We start from the raw sequence: 21,252 nt of genomic DNA, 5'->3' as shown, positions 1-21,252 counted from the left end.
TTACTTACATCTACCAAGAAATCAAAGACCCGGGCGTGCAGGGCCTTTGCAAGTGCATCCCTGGTGTAACAGGCCTGCTCCACGTTGAGGGTCACGTGGATGGACTCTGACTTGCCTCCCCACTTACTATCCATCTGCCGGCTTGTGAGCTTCTCTTTCAGCCGGTCCTGGTTTATCCCCAGGAGATATGCAGGAAAAGCCAAAACTATAGAAAACAAAATAAAGCATGATTTCTTTCAGAATTTTAACAATTCACTTCACAAACATGTGCAGGCATTTGTGTGTGTGTGTGTGTGTGTGTGTGTGTGTGTGTGTGTGTGTGTGTGTGTGCATGTGCATGGGTACACATGTGCACATACAAGACACCATCATTGGCCCCCCAAAACTTTCACTCTACTGAAGACTGCTTATCAGCAGTCCCACACACATCCATCCACTTTGTTTTTCTCAATTGTTCTATTACATGAGTCAATTCCTATGATGACTGAAACTTCCAATGATACAAATCAGTGATCCAAGAAGGATGGCGAACCAATCTCCCCTACTGAGATCCCAGTTAAATGCCTAAAATGGACATCTTTCCAAGCTTGCAGCAAGGCAGCCCGGAAGGAACTAAATCAAGAGACATTTCTTTGGCTCCAAAAATTGTTTTCTTCCTTTCTGGTATGGTGTTTTCATAGCATCATTCCCAAAAATGTTGAAGCACCTGGTATCATGAAACTAACAATTACAAGCAATCAGATATTTACTGAATGCTTACCACATGTAGTGTTACTAGAGAGGACAGAACACAAAATATTAAAAAATCTTGAAGACCCATCTAGTTGAGGCCTGGACACTGTACCAAATTCAGAAGCTTACTAAAAGCTGAATATGTAATACAGGCAGACAATAAAGTCCTAGAGGAATTGAGAACAGGAAGCTGTTACAACTTGCTGGGGTAGTCAAGGAAGATGTGGGATTTGGGTGGGGCCTTAAAGGATGAACAGGATTGGGGCATCTGGGTGGCTCAGTCAGTTAAGCACCTGACTCTTGATTTCAGTTCAGGTCATGACCTCATGGTTCATGGGATCGATCCCTGCATCGGGCTTTGCGCTGACAACACAGAGCCTCCTTAGGATTCTCTCTCTCTTCCTCTCTCTACCCGCTCCCATCTCCCCTTCCCCCCACCCCGCCCCCTGGGTCACAAACTCTCTCTCTCAAAATAAATTTTTTTTAAAAAAGGATGAACAGGATTTGCACAGAAGCAGGGGAAGAGAGAGACGAGGGGAGGGCAATGGGACATGCACAGGTGTGGAAGCAGTGACTTAGGACACACGGTCAAGGTACAGCAAAGGGCCCAACATTGGCTACAGCTGAAAGTTAAGGTAGGTGATTACAAGGTAGGGGTGAATTCCCACAGGGGAGGTCCTTGAATGGTATATGAAATTTGGCCTGGAGTCAAAGGGGGTCTGGATGGCTTCTTGTGTGTGGGAGGGTGTGGTTTATAAGATTTCTCTGAGAGACGTGTCTGGAGCGAAATGGAGAGCATCGGTGTTATTCATGTCACAGCACATCCATCCCATCCTAAGGACATGTAGTAACATAGTTTTGGTCTTCGAATAGAAGAGCTGAATGGATGGCTTAGTAACTTATTTTAAGCCATGGAACTTGCCAAGAGGAGGGCTCATGATATAAATGGATTTTCTTGATTTCTGCTCAAAACACTGTAATGTGAATAAGTGACACCATGCTGGGTCATGAAAGAATGCTCAGATTTTTTGCAGTATGAATGAAAGATTTACATGGACACAAATCCAAACTCTAAACCTGGGTAGCAGTCTTCTTTTTCTGCATAAAACTGTATCAAAAGTTTCTGATAAAAGGATTTTTGTCCAAGACTTCATGATAATGCTCAAAAATCACAAGCCTCCCAATAAAGGATAATCTGAATTTCACAGATGGTGTTAGAATGAACGGGCTGACATTTTCAGTATATACCTTCCAATGATATTAAGTCAGTGAATGCATTTTGAAGAAGTGTAATGCCAGAACAAGGTATTTATTATCTATGCTAGCGTTCCACAACAATGCTCTGACTAGTAGAAGGGCTTCCTTTTACAAAGGGCACGTGAACAAGATCAAGTGCACTCATTTGCCAATGGCCATTTCCTTTAGTTTGGTTTTAATGTTAGCACATATGTTTAAGAATCTGGATGTGTCTTGGGAATGCAAGCTGGTGCAGCCACTCTGGAAAATAGTATGGAGGTTCCTCAAAAAACTAAAAATAGAACTACCCTACGACCCAGCAATTGCAGGAATAGGCATTTATTCATGGGATACAGGTGTGCTGTTTCAAAGGGACACATGCACCCCCATGTTTATAGCAGCACTATCAGCAATAGCCAAAGTATGGAAAGAGCCCAAATGTCCATCGACGGATGAATAGATAAAGGAGATATGGTATATATATACAATGGAGTATTACTTGGCAATCAAAAAGAATGAAATCTTGCCATTTCCAACTACGTGGATGGAACTGGAGGGCATTATGCTAAGTGAAATTAGTCAGAGAAAGACAAAAATCATATGACTTCACTCATATGATGACTTTAAGAGACAAAACAGATGAACATAAGGGAAGGGATACAAAAATAATATAAAAACAGGGAGGGGGACAAAACAGAAAAGACTCTTAAATATGGAAAACAAACTGAGGGCTACTGGAAGGGTTGTGGGAAGGGGGGATGGGCTAAATGGGTAAGGGGCACTAAGGAATCTACTCCTGAAATCATTGTTGCACTATGTGCTAACTAATTTGGGTATAAATTTTAAAAAATATAAAATAAAATTAAAAAAAAAGAAATTAAAAAAAAAAGAATCTGGATGTGTCTTCCACTAAAGTGAAACTTACCTTCGCACAGAGCAAGGACATAAGATGTCCATAATAACTCAGACTGGACACGTGCAGTGTTGGTGTGAGAACAAGAGACATTTACCGAAGTGACATAGAAGAGGACTTTACTAAGGCGAAGCTACAATGTGGGTTATTATCACCATTGCCAGGCAGTTAGGCACATACATGCATCACTTAATAAAGTGGATATTATTAGCAATGGCCCCTCACTGTTTATGGTAACCATGCAGTGAATACCTTGATACAATGAATAATTAGCCTCTATTTGTATATTCTGTAAATATGGGCTTTTCCCAAGCCCCTAACCATGCTAAAATAGGGACACAATTCAAATACTTGGTAAAAATGTTTACGCCCTTATCTCTATGATCTCAACTAAAGAAATACAACACTAGGGGCTAAGTCCTCGGGTCCTTATCTGAGACTGAAAAAGAGACATGCTAACTTCCATGTCTCCCACTGCTTCTATTAGAAGAAGACAGGAGTGACGGACCACAGGCACTTGAAAAACAAGGCATGGAATCTGGCCAAGAATCAGAGCCACAAGCTTAGGGAGAAGAAATCTAGTACTTGCTTTGAAGAAAATCCATGCCATGTTTTTCAAATACAAGCTTTTATGGCCTTGTATTTTCTTCAGAGGCTGCCCTGGTGCTGAAATCACAGGGCTGCTCATATTTGACTGCCTTTGGGGTGTGAATTTCCATGAGGGTGTGTGCAGGTGTGGCTGGAGAAGAGCGTCAGTGCAGAAGCTTGGAGGCTGTGGGGAGGGAAGGAGGGTGGAGGCATCGATTAATTTCAAAAAGCTGATAATAACCCCGGTAATGTTCATCAGAGTTATGTAGAACATAAAAGAACCTGCTAGGAAGCAATGTTTCAATGCATTTTGATAATGAAAATAGAGTTCTCTTGTTGCATTAAAGTGTAAAGCAAAGTTCGATTTAATTTTTCTGTTTACATCTAAAGTACAGAGAAGATGAACTAAAAAGATGTAGCAAAACAAAATTCCGTTTTACAAATACAAAAGAAATGGCAAGGTAAATGTGGTCTGTCTTTGGTGGTGAATGAAGTTCTCTGCTCTCTCTTTTTTTCTTTTTTTTTTTAAATTTTTTTTTCAACGTTTTTATTTATTTTTGGGACAGAGAGAGACAGAGCATGAACGGGGGAGGGGCAGAGAGAGAGGGAGACACAGAATCGGAAACAGGCTCCAGGCTCCGAGCCATCAGCCCAGAGCCTGACGCGGGGCTCGAACTCACAGACGGTGAGATCGTGACCTGGCTGGTCGGACGCTTAACCGACTGCGCCACCCAGGCGCCCCTCTCTTTTTTTCTATCCCAAGTTTTTATTTAAATTCCAGTTAGTTAATATACAGTGTAATATTAGTTTCAGGTGTAGAATTCAGTGATTACTGTGCTTTCTAATCCATTAGTAAAAGGAGTGGGGCTGTCCCTTAGTACTTCAGGTAGTTTTTACATAGTAATTTTTTTCTTTCAACAAAATTCAAAGGTGATTGTCTTTGAAGGAAGACTTGTTTCCAAAAGTATGTCATCTTACTATAGAGGTTATGACAGACACACATGTGCCTAACGTGAGGTTTGTTTGACTTCTCAGCAGTGTAAAGGTCTGACTCAGGAAATTCTATAGCTCCACTGGTCTAAGGTCAGGTTAACAGCAAAATCTGTCATCCCTGATGGCTGTTTTGCTTTATTAGGCAAGGAATCTTACCATTTTTTACTATAATAGCTGGAGAATGTCTGCTTTCTTCTGCTAGAAGAACACGGGCTAACACTTCCCTCTAAAAATTTATTCCATGAGATAGACTCAAACATGAGTTATTCATTTTAATGTGTTCCTTCAGTACTGTAATAGCATCAGTTCTAAAACCACCTTCACACCCACCAACAGATGCCTGATTCAATAAAAGTATACATAGCCAAACAACCAAATACTATGCAGCTAAAAAGGATGAAGCTCCTTAATGGACAGAATAATCTTCAGGATATAATAAGTGAACAAGCAACTGTAGAACATTACGTTTAATGCTCCCATTAATGCACAAAAGTGAGAAGAAGAATGGCCGAGTGCAGTTGCTCTGAAAGGAATACAAGAGACTGGAAACCATGGTCCCCTCAAGAGAAGGGAACAAGTGGATGAGCAGAAGGGTAGGTGAGAGCACTGTGCTGAGGTAATGACTCCTGTGAAGAAAGGTATACCAACTGAGCAGGAAACAAATTATCAGAAGGAGGGCCCAATTCTTTGTTAGATCTCTTCGGTCTCAAGCACAGCCTTTCCTGATCTCTGTCACTCCACCACCTCCAATCAGGGCACATGTCAAGGCAGTTGGTTGCCAATCCTGGGCCTTGCCCAGTTGGCTGAGGAGGCTACTTCCTCCGGACATCAATGTGCAATGAACCACTTCTTGGCTCAAGCATACGGGGGCATGCTTGCTGTGACAGAGTGGTTTTGTTCTCCAGCATAAAGAAGTGATAAAAGAGTGTACTATCCAAGAAAGAGAAATTCAGTCTACTTCCCCAGCAACCACACTGTCAACGTTAAAAGGACAAGTGTTAATGACCCTCCTGGATACATATGCACATTTGTTAAATGTGATGGAAAACATACGTAAGTCTAGAAATATAGTTATTGTTATTAGGTCCTGTTTCTAGACTTTATGCACACCCATATATTTACTGTTTTCTACCCCGCTCCCTTCCCTGGTCAACATGATTCATCTTTCTCTTTATCGGATAGACATCAGAAGTCAGCAGAACTTCCCTCTTTTATCACAAAAGAAAACAAAGATATAAAACAAGGACCTTATTTGGAATGGAAATAGCCTCCCTGCGTTGTCAGCAATGAGTGGGATACTATTTATTGCTAAGCATCTAAATTTATCTCCCTGGAAGAATGCTGAGAAAGGAAGAAATGTCCTCCTGGGTGGCTGACGGCTGTGTGGGTTCTGAGAGCCGCCTGGAGAGCCAGCTGATGCCTCAGAGGCTGAAGTCACCCAACACGGTGCTTGTGGCCAACTGTGGCATGCACAACCAATAACGTGTCTCTGCGGGAGGGACCGACTTCTCAAAGAGTAAACACGATCATTCAGGTCTTCAGGCTTCTGACTACCACAGAGGTGACCGTGAAAGATGATCTCAGGAATATCGACACAACAGCCAATGCCCCTGCCCCCTGCTTTTTTCCCCCTGTTTTCAGAATCCAATCTAAGCCAACCCACAGGTGAGCTCAATCTGTGAGCTTTCCTTATTGACATATACCTGATCATTTGTTCTTTGGGACCTTTAGGTGGAGGTAGACCCTCAAGGCCAGTTATTAGGAGACAAATCTTTTGGATTATTTAGCTATTAACTCTAATCTTCATTAAAATCTCACTTTAGTTTTAAACCTAGATGCAAAATTCTGCCAGACTCCCCCAAGGGTGATGGTAAACTGAAACGGAAATGATCTCATGAATGGTCTACTGGTGTGGGACATGGTGAGGAGGGCAGGTGCACAGGAGAGGCCCAGACTCTCTTAAGCCCATTTGCTCTGTCTCAGCAGGACACAAGACTCCTCATCTTTTCCCTAAATCCTCGGCTGACACCTTAGCAAAAGGAAAACGGCAGGCAGCTTCTGATCACCCACATTCAACCGTCGTCCAATGCCGGAGCTACTCACACTCCTCACTCTCCACAGCCGCATAATTGCCAACTTCCTTGAAGCTGATGTTCCCCAGGTGGAGGACCCCTGCCACTATCTGTAGGACCAGCGTCTGCTCCTCGGCAAAGATCCCGATCACGTTCATCGCGTGCTGGGAGAGAAAAGAGAAATGATCCAGATGAGCTGGTCGCCAGCTTTGTAAGCATGTGATAAAGAAGCCAGAGCTGAGATTGAGTTGTGTGGAGTCACACGGGGCTTGGCTGGCAGTGGCAGCTGGAAGGCCTTGTAGGACACCGTCACTGACCGACACACTCACATGAGAAGTCTGAGTCGCGTTGGAAAGGCAGTTCTGTCTTTAGATCCAGTACATGATCCCCCGGGGGTAAGGGCAGGAGAGCTCCAGGAGCAAAGATACACACAGGGAGCAGCAGCTATACCCCACAGTCACCAACCTGTCCTTGTCTCCTGTGGAGCCCTTGATGCCACCCGCCTCTCTCCAAGGGCTACTCCAGGAGACCCTTTCCAGCTACTCCAAGGAGACCTTGGAGACCTTTCGCCTCACCAGGAGGGCTGAGCATAGACTGTACTTGCGAAAGGATCTTGATTATAAATCTCCAGCAAATCAAATAAAAGCGTTGTTAGAAAAGTTTTGTTTCTCAGGTTTGTTAAATTAAGTAAACACAGCCAAAATGCCGAGACTTATTTATCGGAGTCCTAAGAGAACAATATGCTAGGACCAATGCAGGCCTCTCATCTGCACTTCTTCTCCCAGCTCCTTTGAGGTCATCTGGCCCCTTGATGCTGTCTTCATTCCTGTACCTGCCTGAGCAGCCTGCCCCCTCCAAACAGCTCCCCTCCAACTGCACCCCGACTTGCCCTGTTGGGGTCCCCTTCTTGCGCCTGGGTCTGGGCTGAGGGATGGGCCTGGCAGAAAGCTGACTCAAAAGGCAGAGGTGGTGTGGTTCTTTGAGGTTCTTTTGGGTGAACACCCCAGCTCCAGAAAGTTCTAGATTGACTTATTAACTTGTTTCCCTGAAGATGTGACCCCTCGATGAGGTAGCTAATTTCATACTTCATACCACAACATGCACCCAGAGTGAAGGACATGGAGTTAGAGGGTCGCCCTCTGACCGTTCAGTGCAGGGGTGAAGGGAGAGCACTGGACCAGCCCCTGAAGGTGTTGGAAAAGATCAGAAGGGTGGTCTTTGCTTCACCTGTCTGAGGAAACAGCTCAGCAACTGCATAAGCTCTAGGCAAACAGGGATGGTAAATCTGTTACCTGCAACAGTGCTTACCAACTCATCAGAGCACCTGCCGGGGGAGGGGAATGAGGAATTCACGTTTTTTATCCATTTCAACTTATTAAGTGGTCCTCTGGCACCTGGGCACATGGCTATCGAATGGTGCTTAAGCGAGTTTAAGGAAATGCAATGCTTACGGCAGAATGAGGTGGAAATTCCATGCTGCTCTTTGCTTGGTTCACCCTCCCTGCCCTTTCTAGCACAGGCAACACTGGGTCCGGAGAGTCCATCCTGCCTGGCCCCGTGCCAGCACTTACCAGCGTTTCCTGAAATTCCCGCCTGTCGTCAATGTCATCCACCTGGTAGGACCCAGAGAGGTTCAGGTAGCAGTAGTAGTCCATGCTGGTGATGCCGAGGCTGTGTTTCTGCTCTTCAGAGGCGCCCTCGATGAGCTGGAGCAAGAGGAAGCGGGGCAGGGGGGGGGGGGCTGTAGGGCTGTAGTGTGGCCCACCACCCAGAGGCACCAGAGGCAGCACTCCCAAGCCCAGGTAGTGTGCACTTTCTGACCCCGCCTTCTAAAATGATGGGTTTCAGGATAACTGCTCCCCTTGCAGTAGCCCCAGATCATCTCTGCAAGTTCTAATTCTCAACTCCTGGTAAGACCCGCAAGAGCTGAGAATTTCCCCTTGTCCAATAAAGAGAACCACAGTGCGGCGCTCGCGAGACCCTCAGAAGAGGGGAAGAGAAGCCAGATTGTAATTATTTCGTTCCTACTCAACTTGCTTATGGCTTTATAAAGTACGGTGGCCCCTCTATGCTTCTCTCTGCAGGACGCAGAGAAAACAGCAGCCCCGGGTCCCGCTCCCTGCCATTCTGAAACCTTCTAACCAGTGCACTGTCCCACAGCTTTCTGTTCCATCTCTGACCCTTGCCTTAGGTCTGAGCAAGACCCTCTTAAAGGGCTCCCATCCGTGGTGTGCTAGAAAAATATTCAGTAATCAACTCTAGGGGAGAAAAATGGATGTGTAGTGTTTGCCGATTGTCATGGTGTGAATACTACCACGACTGATTTCAAACTCCCAAGAAAATACCACTGAAGGAGGAAGTGGGGAGAGAGGCACACGGCCCGTGCAAGCTGACTCCAGCAACTGTCAGCTCCAACCCTGCAGGATTTAGGAAAACAGAGATAGCCCAGCCACACTTCTGCATCTTGGTCAGGTTCCTCAACATGTCCTCTCAGCTCCACAACCCGAGAGGATGGAACCTCACGTCCATTACAGATAAGTTCTAGGTCACCCATAACATCAGGGTCCCTTAGCTTTCCTCCGTCTCCTCAAAAGAGCTTTGTGTCACCCCCTTCCTAGTTTTCCCCTTCTGTTTCTCCCCCCCATTCACACCACGCTGTCCTTCATTTGCATCTTCAGCCCCCCTTCTCAAGTCTCTTCCATCTACAGACACGTGCTGCTCTTTGCCGTAAGCCTTTCCTTGCCTCTGAACTTCTGCAAGTCGCAGAATCTACTTCCTCATCACGCGCCAGCCACCTGGAAGAATGAAGTGCCATCATCTGAGACAGCTGTCGAATTGAAAAGACTGTGTTTGAGCTCCCAACACAGTTTAACTTTCTTCTAATCCAGCGATCTTCAAACGATAACAAAGTAAAACTAACACAAAAAAGACCCGCAGGTCTTTCTTCGAAGAAATTCTGAGCTGGACCCCCAATGTATATGCTAATATATAAGCCCATACATAAAGAAATTGTTTTAGGTATCATTATATTTCTTAAATATTCAAAAACATTTTTTTTTAAAGTAGTTGAATCTGAGGATTCCTGAAACCTTGGGACACAATCTAAAAGCACCCTGCACACTGCTTTAGCACCAGACTCTGTGGCCGTTCTGGGCACCCAAGTCAACACTTCGTGACCTGGGATTAAAGATCCTTAGTCTTTCCTCTGACAGCTCCCCTCCGGGAGACTTCCACCCTTGCCACCTACCTGGCTGAGGCCCGGCCATCACCTCCACAGTTTTGTTCGGGCCACCTGACTTGCCCAAGCAGCCTCCCCACCACGTTCCCCTATGTGCCCTCAATAACTCTCCTTAGCATCTCAGCCATAGCTCCCCGTGTGAATTCCTGTCTGGCAAAGAACCCAGCACTCCTACTTTTGTTTTGAAGTGATATTAACACTGTCTTGAATATTTAACTTTTGGGAAATTTTTGTCATCTCTCCTCAAGAACTTACTCTCTTTGAGGGTAGGGACATTCTCATAATTTTTTGCACATTGACTTATACATACTATAGTAATAAATACTCCTTGGCTTGACAGACTAGATTGTCTAAACCTGAGATCTGAGAGAAAAAAAATCTTTTTAATGTGCAGAAGGAATAAGGAAATAGGAAAGAAAAAATATAAAGGAAAACCTGGTAAAATATGTGAAAACTCCTCTCTCCGGGGTTCCTCATCACCACCCTGGATTTTTCCAGAAGGAAGTTGGAGATCTTTCCACCATCTGGTTCCCCACCTGGACTGAACTGGATTTCAAAGTATTTTCCCTGTAAGAAAGTTGGGGATTTCCTTCAATGGTTGGTGAACAGAAACATGATGTTCCAAATAGGCTTTCAATACAGTATATAATTCAAGGAAATTCATTAATGAAAGATACGTTCTGAATGATTCCCAGTTCTGGTCTAGACTTCCTCACTTCTTCCTATCAGACAATAACCAGGGCTTTCGTCCAGTCACACGATTCTGTATTGAGAGAGAGAATCTATCGTTCCAGCCCGACTAAATAAGGATATGCTGAATTCCTTGCCCATTTTCCCCAGTGGGTGCTTGCCTGTGAAGCCGGAAGTGGTAAAGAATGGGACAGAAAATCTCAAGGTTCCCTTGATCTAACGAGAGCGAACTCTATCAGCCTCTTTCAGGGGAGGCAAATTTTCCCTCTGCCGGACTTATTTTCATGGCTTTGGGCAAAAGTCATCACTTCTACTTTTGGATCATCTAACATTCTTGTATAAAATAAAAACACTTGATTATAAATCAAGTTCTTTGCAGCTAGTTGCAGGTGTGGAGATTTTTGTTACTGTTGTTGTTAATTATTTCCTTTTAAATTACTGCTGGTAGGGAACAAAGGAGAAGAAAGCCCTGGAATTTAGCCGGGTAAGGTGTCTAGATTGTTAAGTAAATGGCATTATTTTTCTCACTAGAATCTGGTTTCTCTCCCAACCTCAGAAAGGGCCAGGAGGGTAAATGCAAACGAAACAAAAGATGAGAAGGTGGGTGTGAGGGAGTGTGGTGTTAGGAGTCCCTAACAAGAGACCAAAAGTTCAGCCTAGAATCAAACCGGAGAGCATGCCCCACCTAACTGCATTTAATATTTTTAAATGTTATTATTTTAAAACACTGAATATGTTTTAAATGTGTATGCTGGTTGAATCCACCCATTTCAGGGCTGGCTCCTGCCAGGTCACAAGTCTGGGACCAGAACCGTAAATGCATTAAAAACCAGAAAAGCGCCCTGTTTCCTGTTGCCTCCAGCATCCACTACCTGCTGTGTCCTGTGAAGTCGCTTGACAATTCCAGGTATCAGAGAGACTACAAAACAAGGCCCTCTAACTGTCTATTTGTCTTATTCTGATGACTCCTCCCCCAGCCTCTCCCCCAAAGAAACACAAAAACAAACACTTAGAAACACCGGAAAGAGACAAGGCCACAAGCCACTGTGATCCCGAATCACAGTGGTTCCTGAGAAACGCTTGCTGAACAAGGTTCCCCGTTCTTCCTATTATGAGGACTATCCTTCACCGTCTTTTCCTTTGGGCATGTTTTAGAGGGATTACATCAGTGTTTGTTGGTGCACACCTGCATCGGGCTCTGTGCTGACAGTCCGGAGCCTGGAGCCTGCTCCGGATTCTGTGTCTCCCTCTGTCTCTGCCCCCCATCCCCACTCATGCTCTGTCTCTGTCTCTCTCAAAAATAAACATTTTAAAAAAGTGCAAGATGCTAGATGAATTAGTTTTGTTTGTTGTATTTTCAGTTCTGGCAGGTTGGCAGATGTCCTTGATTAGAGTTGATCAACATCCCCAATTCAGGCCTAACTTAAGAAACAAAAGCCTCCTGACTTTGTGGGAGACCCTGGAAAGTAGGGCAGGATACCATCCATGTAAGAGAAAGGCAAAGGAGTTTGGTACCATTTTTTAAAAGTTCCCTTAGGAGTCACAAAAAACACAAAAAACGAAACTAAGGAGGTATTTAAAGGAAGCTGAAGGAAGGGCGCGTGGGTGGCTCAGCTGGTTGAGCATCTGACTTTGGCTCAGGTTATGATCTCACGGTTCATGGGTTCAAGCCCCACATCGGGCTCTGTGCTGACAGCTCAGAGCCTGGAGCCTGCTTCAGATTCTGTGTCTCCCGCTCTCTCTCCAACTCCCTGCTCATTCTCTCTCTCTCTCTCTCTCTCTCTCTCAAAAGTAAATATTTTTTAAAAAGTAATAATAAAATAAATAAAATGAAATAAAAATGGGACTGTATTATAGATTTTGTTCTATAACCTGTTTTTAAAATTTAACAATATATTTTGGATATCTTTTTAAATAAATCATTCTTGGGGCACCTGGATGGCTCAGTTGGTTGAGTGTCTGACTTCAGCTCAGGTCATGATCTCATGGTTCATGAGTATGAGCCCTGAGTTGGGCTCTGTGCTGACAGCTCAGAGCCTGGAGCCTGCTTCTGATTCTATGTCCCCATCTCTCTCTGCCCCAACCTTGTTTGTGCTCTGTCTCTGTCTTTCAAAAATGAATAAACATAAAAAAAAATTTAAATAAATCATTCTTAACAAGAAACTTAGATATTACATCTTTAAAGTATTCTTAGGTCAAAGAAAACAAGCATTTTAAATTTTGATAAAAATTGCCAAACTGCTCTCAGGGGAGAATATTTAGGCTTCAACCAATAGTGTCTTTTCACTAGGATTATCAATCTCCTTAATGTGTGCCCATCTGAGAGACAGAAAATGATATATGGTTTTAATTTACATTCCTTTCATTATTCATGGAAGCATCTCTTGATGCCCCATCAGACATTAATCTGTGTGTATGTGTGTGTGCACGTACTTGTGACAAAAAGCCACACTTACAAAGAAATGAGTATTTGGCCAGCATCTTTGATTTATGTAGATTTTATATCTTATCTCAACCATAGATTATGTCTGGCAGTAATTGCCCATCCATACTCTTTCTCATCTTTCCATCACGGTTCTACAAAATTTTATAATCAGAAAACTAATAAAGGCTGGATATTTTTGCTTTGTTTTGTTTTACAAAAAAATGACCGATGTATCCTTTTGTCCAAGGATAAAGTATAGTTTATATTGGGGAAAAAAATAAAAATACCGATGCAATTATTCTTTTCCTCTCGAAGGAAGGCAACGAGTAGGGGATGGGTAGCTAGAGAGTTAAAGTTGGTCAAGTGCATTTTTACAAGGCAGACGGAGACTGACAATTAGGAAAAAAAGGTCATGTGGAAAATTCATTCACATTTTTCTTCACATTTCATTATCTAGAAACTTCTTCAAGACAACACAACCTAGGCATTGAGCAGAAAAATTTGAGGGGTGAACAAATGAGTAAATAGTCTGAATAATATTGAACGGCAACGAAAGTGAGGGCAGTTCCGGCAGATATAACTCAGCAGGGAATTTAACAATCACTGCATGAGAACTTCGTAAGAATTCTCTTGGAAATAGAAGCTTCCTTCCAAAATAGAAGGGTGAAAAAGAAATTGTTTTTCTCCAAAATTCCCACTATTTATTTTAAAATGGTCCTGAATCGGCCTCACAGATGGCTCCTTAAGTGCTTTACTGCCAGACATAATCTATGGTTGAGACAAGATATAAGATCCACATAAATCAAAGATGCTGGCCAAATACTCATTTCTTTGTCAGTGTGGCTTTTTGTCAAGGAGAATATATTCATATTCATCCTTGCCAGCTTTCCAATTCACCCCTTCAGGAGACACTCAGGCAGAAAAATGTCTACATGGGCATTTGTGACAATGCATTTGGCTGGCATTTTCATTCTCTTGGGTAAGTGGACCAGTTAGGAGGCTGTCTGACAGGTCAATCCAGTTGCTTTTAGATGTTATCATGTTACACAAATATATCTAAAACAAATCACCAAGCTTCAAGGGGTGGGGAGACAGCTGGCTCACTCTGGCTGACAGAGAGGAGGAGGGTTCTCTCCAAGGTGCAAGATCGAAGTGTCTGCGCCTTTCCACGTTCACAGCCCAAGTTCCGTGAAGCAAAAGCAAGGCAATATGACCTGCAAATCTAGTCGACTCACTTATTTGCCTGAGAAAGAAGGTCTTTTCTCCAAGGCACAAAGAAAACTCCTCCAGGACCCCAACTGACACTTTCATCGATTTTTATTTTCCCTAGTAAGGGAACTCAAGTTGAGAACTGTTTTCAAAAATTATCTTATATCCCGAGGCTCAAAAATAACCTCAGTTAAAGGGCAAATGGAAGCCTGACAGCACAGGCTGATAGAAAAGGAAGAAAGGATCGAAAAGGCAGCCTCCTGACGATATGTGAAAAGCTCCCATTTCCTTGGGGACGCCGGACTTAAATCGGGAATATCAACATCATCAATCAGGTGACATTTTCTGAAAAAGGGAAGAGACTTACAAATCGGCTGGAGTTGTTGTTCCGGACGGTCTTGGCGTTCCCAAAGGCCTCCAGCAGCGGGTTGGACTGCAGGATAATGTCCTTGACGTGCTGTCACAGCAAACAGGCCAGAGGTTAGGAAGGTGCAAGCACCAGCCACCACAACGTGTAGCCAAACTCCCTGAGGGCGTGGTTTCTGAATGCAGTGAGGTGAGGCCTCGAATCTACATGTTCCTGGGGTTTCTTGAGGATTTATGCTTTCTTCTCAACAGACCTCAACCAGCTTGTGTGCTCTTGTCTTCCAACTCCCTTGATGCATGATTCTCTGGAGCCAGGAAGCCACCAGTAAAACAGGATCTACAGATATCCCGGGACTGGGTGTCCAAACTGGACGCTGTAGCTTGACCCTACACTCACAGGCATGGTGGCAGTCACAGCAGGAAGGAGAGGGAAGTAGGAAGGGGCATCTCCTTGCCACGCTGATCAGCCTTTACTGTCCTTCCCTCTCTCCCACCCAACTTCTCCACATGCCTATTGCATGCCCATCTCTACCCTCTTCGTGGCAAGGGAGAGGTGGCTTAAGGGAAATGAAATAGTTTCTGCTCCCCAGGCAAGGTTGTGGGAACATAGTCTTGTGCTTCCCAAACTCCCATGTGTGAATCACCAAGGGATCTTGTTGAAAAGCAGATGCAGATTCAGTAGGTCTGAGGCACAGCCTGAGACTCTGCATTCTTAACCAGCTACCTGGTGCTTCTGGTTTGGCCAGCAGGAAGCCACATTTCGAGCAGCAAGGGCCAACGCTGGATTGTATGGAACAATTCCTGGCCTACTAGAGGGGGAGAATTTGGTTTTCAAACATCCCACTTCCGTGCCAGACTGAAAAGTGTGCAAAACACTCCATGGGCAAGACAGCTCAACAGATAGGAGTTGATGTTGGAGAGGTCTTTCAACAAGTGAGTCATTCCTTGTACTTCTAATTATTCACATGCTACGGTTAAACATGTTCCAGAAATAACAAGTCTTTGGTCCGCGCTCTTTAGCTACTGACTAATTTCAAGCCAAGCGCTCTGTATCATTGTCCTCATAGGAAAACAGGAAGAGAAAAGTCAACATTAAAAGTCTGCAGTCTGGTCGCTAGGTCGTGGTCTGCAGCAGATAGGACTAGATGAAGGGACAAACTACTAATTAACTATGTAACAGCTGAAGTGTTCCTTTGGCCCCCCCACCTTAACATTCAGAGGAGGATCGAGAACAGGAATTTCACTAACTGGGACATGTCATGAGCAACGGCGCCAAAGGCAAATTCTGACTGGTTCCTCCATGGGGTCAAGTTCAAAGCTTAGAAACATCTTCCAAGCTTCCTACTCTCCTTTAACAACTCATGGATTTATACAAACGGTGCTTTCTTTGTAAAATTAATTTGGACTTTGTGGCTCTTCATTAATCTTTTATATCTGTTGTTTGACACCATTTATCAACACTCAGCTTCTCAAAGAGGTAGAACAAAACAAAGGCTCTTCCTTGTCTCTTCCCTTCTTTAATTACTGACTTTTAACCTCAGTTAAACGTCCTTATGCATGAATCGACACATCATCCATCCATTAAGATGTCCCACAGAATTTTGTGGCCTGGGGTCAGCATATTGGGGAAAAGACAAAGAACAAATTAATATAAAGGTGCAGACCACCCACAAAACAGCATCCCGAGTTTCTGTCTTCATGTCAACCTTCTGGGGCTAGGGTATGGTCACATGAATGGAGATAATCAAATGGCAACACACCATCCCAGGTCCTTGAATCGCACTGACTGTCCAATATGGAAGCCATGAGCCACATGTTGCATTAAGTTGCAAGAAGGCTAGTCCCAACAGAGATATTCAGTGTAGATTACACACTGGATTTCAAAGATTTAATATCAGAAAGAATGTAAAATATCTCATTAGGTTTTTGATATAGATTATATGCTGCAATGGTAATGTTTGGGATATGTTAAACACAATATATTTTTAAATTACTTTCATAGGCTTCTTTTTACCTTTTTAAAAATGTAAAAGTGCTGCATTTACAATGCAAATTTTAAATTATGTATGTGATTTGTACCATCTTGCCACTGGACAGGGCTACTCTACATTGCTTTCCTTCAGTGAAAGAGACCACTCTAAGACCCTTTCTCTCTGTGAAAGGAATTTTGGATGCTGCCATAAGCTTTCTGACCCACTGGGACATAACAGAGCTTCATTGAATTAGCAGACAGAACCACGGTAAAGAGAATTTTGATGTATCTTTTTAAAGGCTACAGATGATTGCAGCAATAATATCACTTATTAAATGATGCTGATTTTTTTAAATTTATTAAGTTAGCTAACATACAGTGTAGTCTTGGCTTCAGAAGTAGGTTCCAGTGATTCATCACTTACATATAACAATGATTCTGATCAAAAAATTAATCTTTATGGTGAAATCTACCTGGGAGCATGAGTTCCAATAAAAAAAAAATGTTTCCGGCGGTCCGTGCCAGTGATGAGCACTATGAGTTTGGGCAGTCCCTGTGGACCCTCGCCTACCTTCTCCATCATCCATTGCCCATTCCTGCTGATGCTGATTCTGCTCCCATGATGAGTGAAACTAAAGACAGATGAAGCGCATCTACCTTCTTCATACTGTACTCTCAAGTGTGCTGCTTCTCTGCCCATATCCTGTTCCCCTCCATTTGTGTGTGTGTGTGTGTGTTTTTTTTTTTTTTCATTTCTCCTGTGTCCTCATTTTCTGGATCTCCCTGCTTTCCTAATGTTCCTCTCTGATCCTTCCTTCTTCCTTAGTCTTTCCCTCCCCCTTCTCTATTTTAAGATTTTTGTAAATTTCTTGAATTGAAAATGTAGTCGCCTAGTTCAAACCATAAAAGTTTCAAAAGGATATTGGGGAGAGTGTGCCCTTCCCCCAGTCTCCCAGTTTCCCTCCCTGAAGAACTCATTATCAGCTTGTTATATATCCTTCCAGAAGTATGTTACACATATCCAAACAAATAGGGAAATATGTTCTCTTTTTCTTCTCAGATGGCAACACATGACACACAATGTTCTAAATCTTGCTTTTTGCAATATATCATTATCTTGGAGATCATTCCCCATCAGTCTATGAAGCTTCATTTTGAAGGCTGTCTCATAATTCTACTCTATTATGAGCCATGAATTATTTTACCAGTCTCCGACTGATGAACATTCAAATGGTTTGCAGTCTTTGACATTACTAAAAAATGCCATACCAAATAACTGCTATCATTTTGCATGTATTTCAGCACATCTAAAGGATACATTCTCTTAAGCAGAATTGATGAGTCAAAGGGCCCATACACATATAGCTGATAGATTTTGCTGAAACGCCCTCCACTAAGAGTATACGAGCTCCTACCACAATGTATGAGAGAGACTGTGTTCCTGTATTTTTACCAAGAGTGTTCAAAACACTACAAAATTGTTGCCATTCTGACAGTTAAATAGTTTTTGTGAAGTTTCAATTTGCACTGCCCTTATTATCCTGAGAGTGAGCATATTTTCATGTTTTATGAGTTGTCTTTCATACCCTTTATTTCCTTTTTGGATTTTTGACCCTTTTTATTGATTTGCAAGAGCTCATTATATATTAGCTATCTCCATCCCATGTTATTTCTTTGCTGATTTCAAGGTTCTCGGTTATAGAACCTATGTCTTTTCTGTGGAAAAAAACATTCTTGTTTTTTAAACAAGCCAGTGGAGACTTTCATATTTCACATAATACAGGGCTTCGAAACAGCCCCCATCACTAACTCACCTGGACTTTGGGACCTCCTCCAGATACCCTGGAGATGTAACTCATGATGTATTTGGCAGCCACTGTCTTCCCAGCACCACTTTCACCACTGAGCAAAGAAAGACAAAAATACCACCCGTGAAGGGGATCACAACCAGTTCTCTCCCCCAACAAAACAAAAACAAAAAAGAAAGCAAACATGAAGGAATTCAGTAATAAATGCACAATATTGGTTGAGAAAGGCAAATCCCAGCAGGTTGCTCCCTGACTTGTCTGAGTGATATTAACATGGTTTGAGGACCCAGGTCTTGATAAGGGCCATGTCCAGAATAGACGATCAGGCCTTCTAAGTGTCCGTGAACAGAGAACATGCTTAGGAACACTTTGGGATATCAGAAGGATGGAATATTCTACAGACATTACAACTGACATAAAGATGATAAACTTATGGAAAAAAGCATATAAGGTAATGTTAAGTAAAATAAATCGGATATACAAATGATATATGAACACATGAAAGAAAACACGTTCATACGTACGTATGAACACACGTAAAGGAAAAAATACATAAGAAAAGACTAGAACTACCACAAAATATTAGCAGAGGTTTTGGTAAAGGAAAAGATACTGTGGAAGACTCCTTTCTTTCATTATTTTCCAAACTTTTGGTAATGCATATTATTACTTCTGTAATTAAAAAAAAAAAAAAAAGGAAAACGTAGGCACTCTCAGGTTTCAAACGATGTGCCTTGAACTGATGCAAGCAACTTTATTTTAGAAGTTCTAAAATTAAACAATGAGGCAATATTAATCACATCCTGCATAACAAAGACTACCTTCCGTTTTGGTGGCCTTACTGCATGGGGAAACCCTTTTGTTAACAGTGTATAGTCTGCTCTTGAAAATACCCGTTCTTCCTTCAAAATCCCCTCGAATTGATGATGACCTCAACTCAAAACCCGCTGAAGTCAGTCAGATTTCTCCTCTCTCTATTGGTTGCCTCTGTGTTACCATGATAGAATTAATTAACGGAGGGCAGATCATGTAAAATAATGGTGAAGGCTAGTATGAGAACTTCAGGCTGCTAAGAGTTCATGAGACACTATTTTTGTTTGTTCTTGGTGGTCAAGAATTTCGGGGTACAGAGCAAATGTTTGTCTATGAACACCCAACCTCAAGAACTATTATCAATTGCCCGGTTACTCAAGAAAAGGGGCAAGGTCCGCTTAGGGTCCATCCAAGCTAGGTGACCCCTTACCTTCAAAAAGAAAGTGAAATTTGGAAATAATTTGGATATTTTGAAACAAAACAAACACAAAGAGGATTAAGGTAGCCATCAGAGGAAAATTCAGAAGTTAGTTGAATTTCCCTGACCTCATACATGTTTAATTAGAGAGATTATAGGGAAGAATGCGGGAACTCTTCGAGGGTCTCTAAAGGTCTGAACCCACCAATACAACTCCCACCATTCACCATCCCAGTACTCAGTTCCCGGCTTGCAGGTCACATGATGAGGGAAACCAAACTGAAATTCCCTAAGGTGTGGCGGCAGGTAGAAAACCAGAAAGTCTGGGATGAAACGTCACGCTGTTTGCAGAGGACATGCTTACTCGAAGGCACAAGGAGGGGTAGTAAATATTTCACTTTCAACAAGAAAATGATCTGTTTCAATGGTCCACGTAATCAAATGATTTACATGCTAGATCCAGGGTCAAATCATGCACTCTTGCTCATCTGAAGCATACGTTTTGTCAACAAACGAAACTCCATTTTATAATGTTGCAAATAATGTGAACATTCAAGGATATTGTAAAGCCCAAGAGAGCAAAGGTACAACCACCCAATCTAATACCACACAGACACTTAAAATAATTAGAGGGCCTCCTGGGTGGCTCAGTCAGTTAAGCATCTCACTTCAACTTCGGCTTGAGTCATGATCTCACAGTTCATGAGTTCGAGCCCCAGGTCAGGCCCTGTGCTGACAGCTTCAGATTCTGTGTCTCACTCTCATTCTGCCCCTCCGCCATTCATGCTCTGTCTCTGTTTCTTTCTTTCTTTCTTTCTTTCTTTCTTTCTTTCTTTCTTTCTTTCTTTCTTTCTTTCTTTCTCTCTCTCTCTCTCTCTCCCTCCCTCTCTCAAAAATAAAAAATAAACATAAAAAATTTAAAAAAAGAAAAAGAAACACTTCTGACTTATTGAAGGGCTGGTATGTAGATGACTCTTTTTTCTTTTGATGTGATTTCTCTCAATTCTTAAAAGTTTCGAGACAGGTAATTACCTATATATTCCAGATATTTAAAAACAGCATTTCTAGAAAAAGTGGAACCACACACCACAGTGATAATCAACACTGATCGATTTCTTTAGATTATTCTTCAAGTTCCCTTATCAGGATGAGTAAACATATTTTCATGTTTAGAATTCCTTGAAGAAAGTTGTCTGTGTGTGTGTAAGAAAGAAAAGGAAAAATGACAAATCTGAGCAGAATTATGAAATCAAAGTATAGTGATTCCCCCATTGTGTCTTTGATTATCAGTGAAATCAGACATGAAATATTTTATCTCTTTTGTTGGAAGCAAAAGAACAGACTAATACTAGAACGTAATTCATTTCACATATTAAGATAAATAAGCCAGGTCCAATAATAGAACTTCTACTTTCTAAAAATTGTGATATTTTTCAGAAGCTTTAAAATAATTAGTTCTGGGGGTGCCTGGGTGGCTCAGTCGGTTGGGCGTCCGACTTTGGCTCAGGTCATGATCTCGTGGTCTGTGAGTTAGAGTCCCGCGTCGGGCTCTGTGCTGACAGCTCAGAGTCTGGAGCCTGTTTCAGATTCTGTGTCTCCCTCTCTCTGACCCTCCCCCGTTCATGCTCTGTCTCCCTCTGTCTCAAAAATAAATAAACGTTAAAAAAATTTTTTTAAATAATTAGTTCTGGCTGAATATTGACTGGAATTTTCATTTCTTGGTTTCCATTTATAAACACTTAAAAAACGTTTTATTGATCAGAGGCTGGTAATTTGCTC

The 21,252-nt window shown here is 42.6% G+C and overlaps 1 protein-coding gene across 1 annotated transcript in view; it reads right to left on the bottom strand.

Moving 5' to 3' along the window:
- Positions 1 to 21,252, bottom strand: part of MYO1E (myosin IE) — a 213,178-nt gene that overhangs the window by 80,384 nt on the left and 111,542 nt on the right. The window contains exons 5-10 of the mRNA XM_011282905.4: positions 18,249 to 18,336; positions 14,464 to 14,553; positions 10,208 to 10,339; positions 8,106 to 8,240; positions 6,566 to 6,698; positions 9 to 205 (exon numbers count right to left, since the gene is read on the bottom strand). Of these exons, the coding sequence (XP_011281207.2) occupies positions 9 to 205; positions 6,566 to 6,698; positions 8,106 to 8,240; positions 10,208 to 10,339; positions 14,464 to 14,553; positions 18,249 to 18,336 (775 nt within the window). The remainder of the gene's footprint in view (positions 1 to 8; positions 206 to 6,565; positions 6,699 to 8,105; positions 8,241 to 10,207; positions 10,340 to 14,463; positions 14,554 to 18,248; positions 18,337 to 21,252) is intronic.

The sequence above is a fragment of the Felis catus genome, chromosome B3 (assembly GCF_018350175.1).
Source record: "Felis catus isolate Fca126 chromosome B3, F.catus_Fca126_mat1.0, whole genome shotgun sequence".
NCBI classification, from domain to species: domain Eukaryota; kingdom Metazoa; phylum Chordata; class Mammalia; order Carnivora; family Felidae; genus Felis; species Felis catus.
Note: the sequence above shows the minus strand (reverse complement) of the source record. Positions and strands in the feature narration are given on the sequence as shown.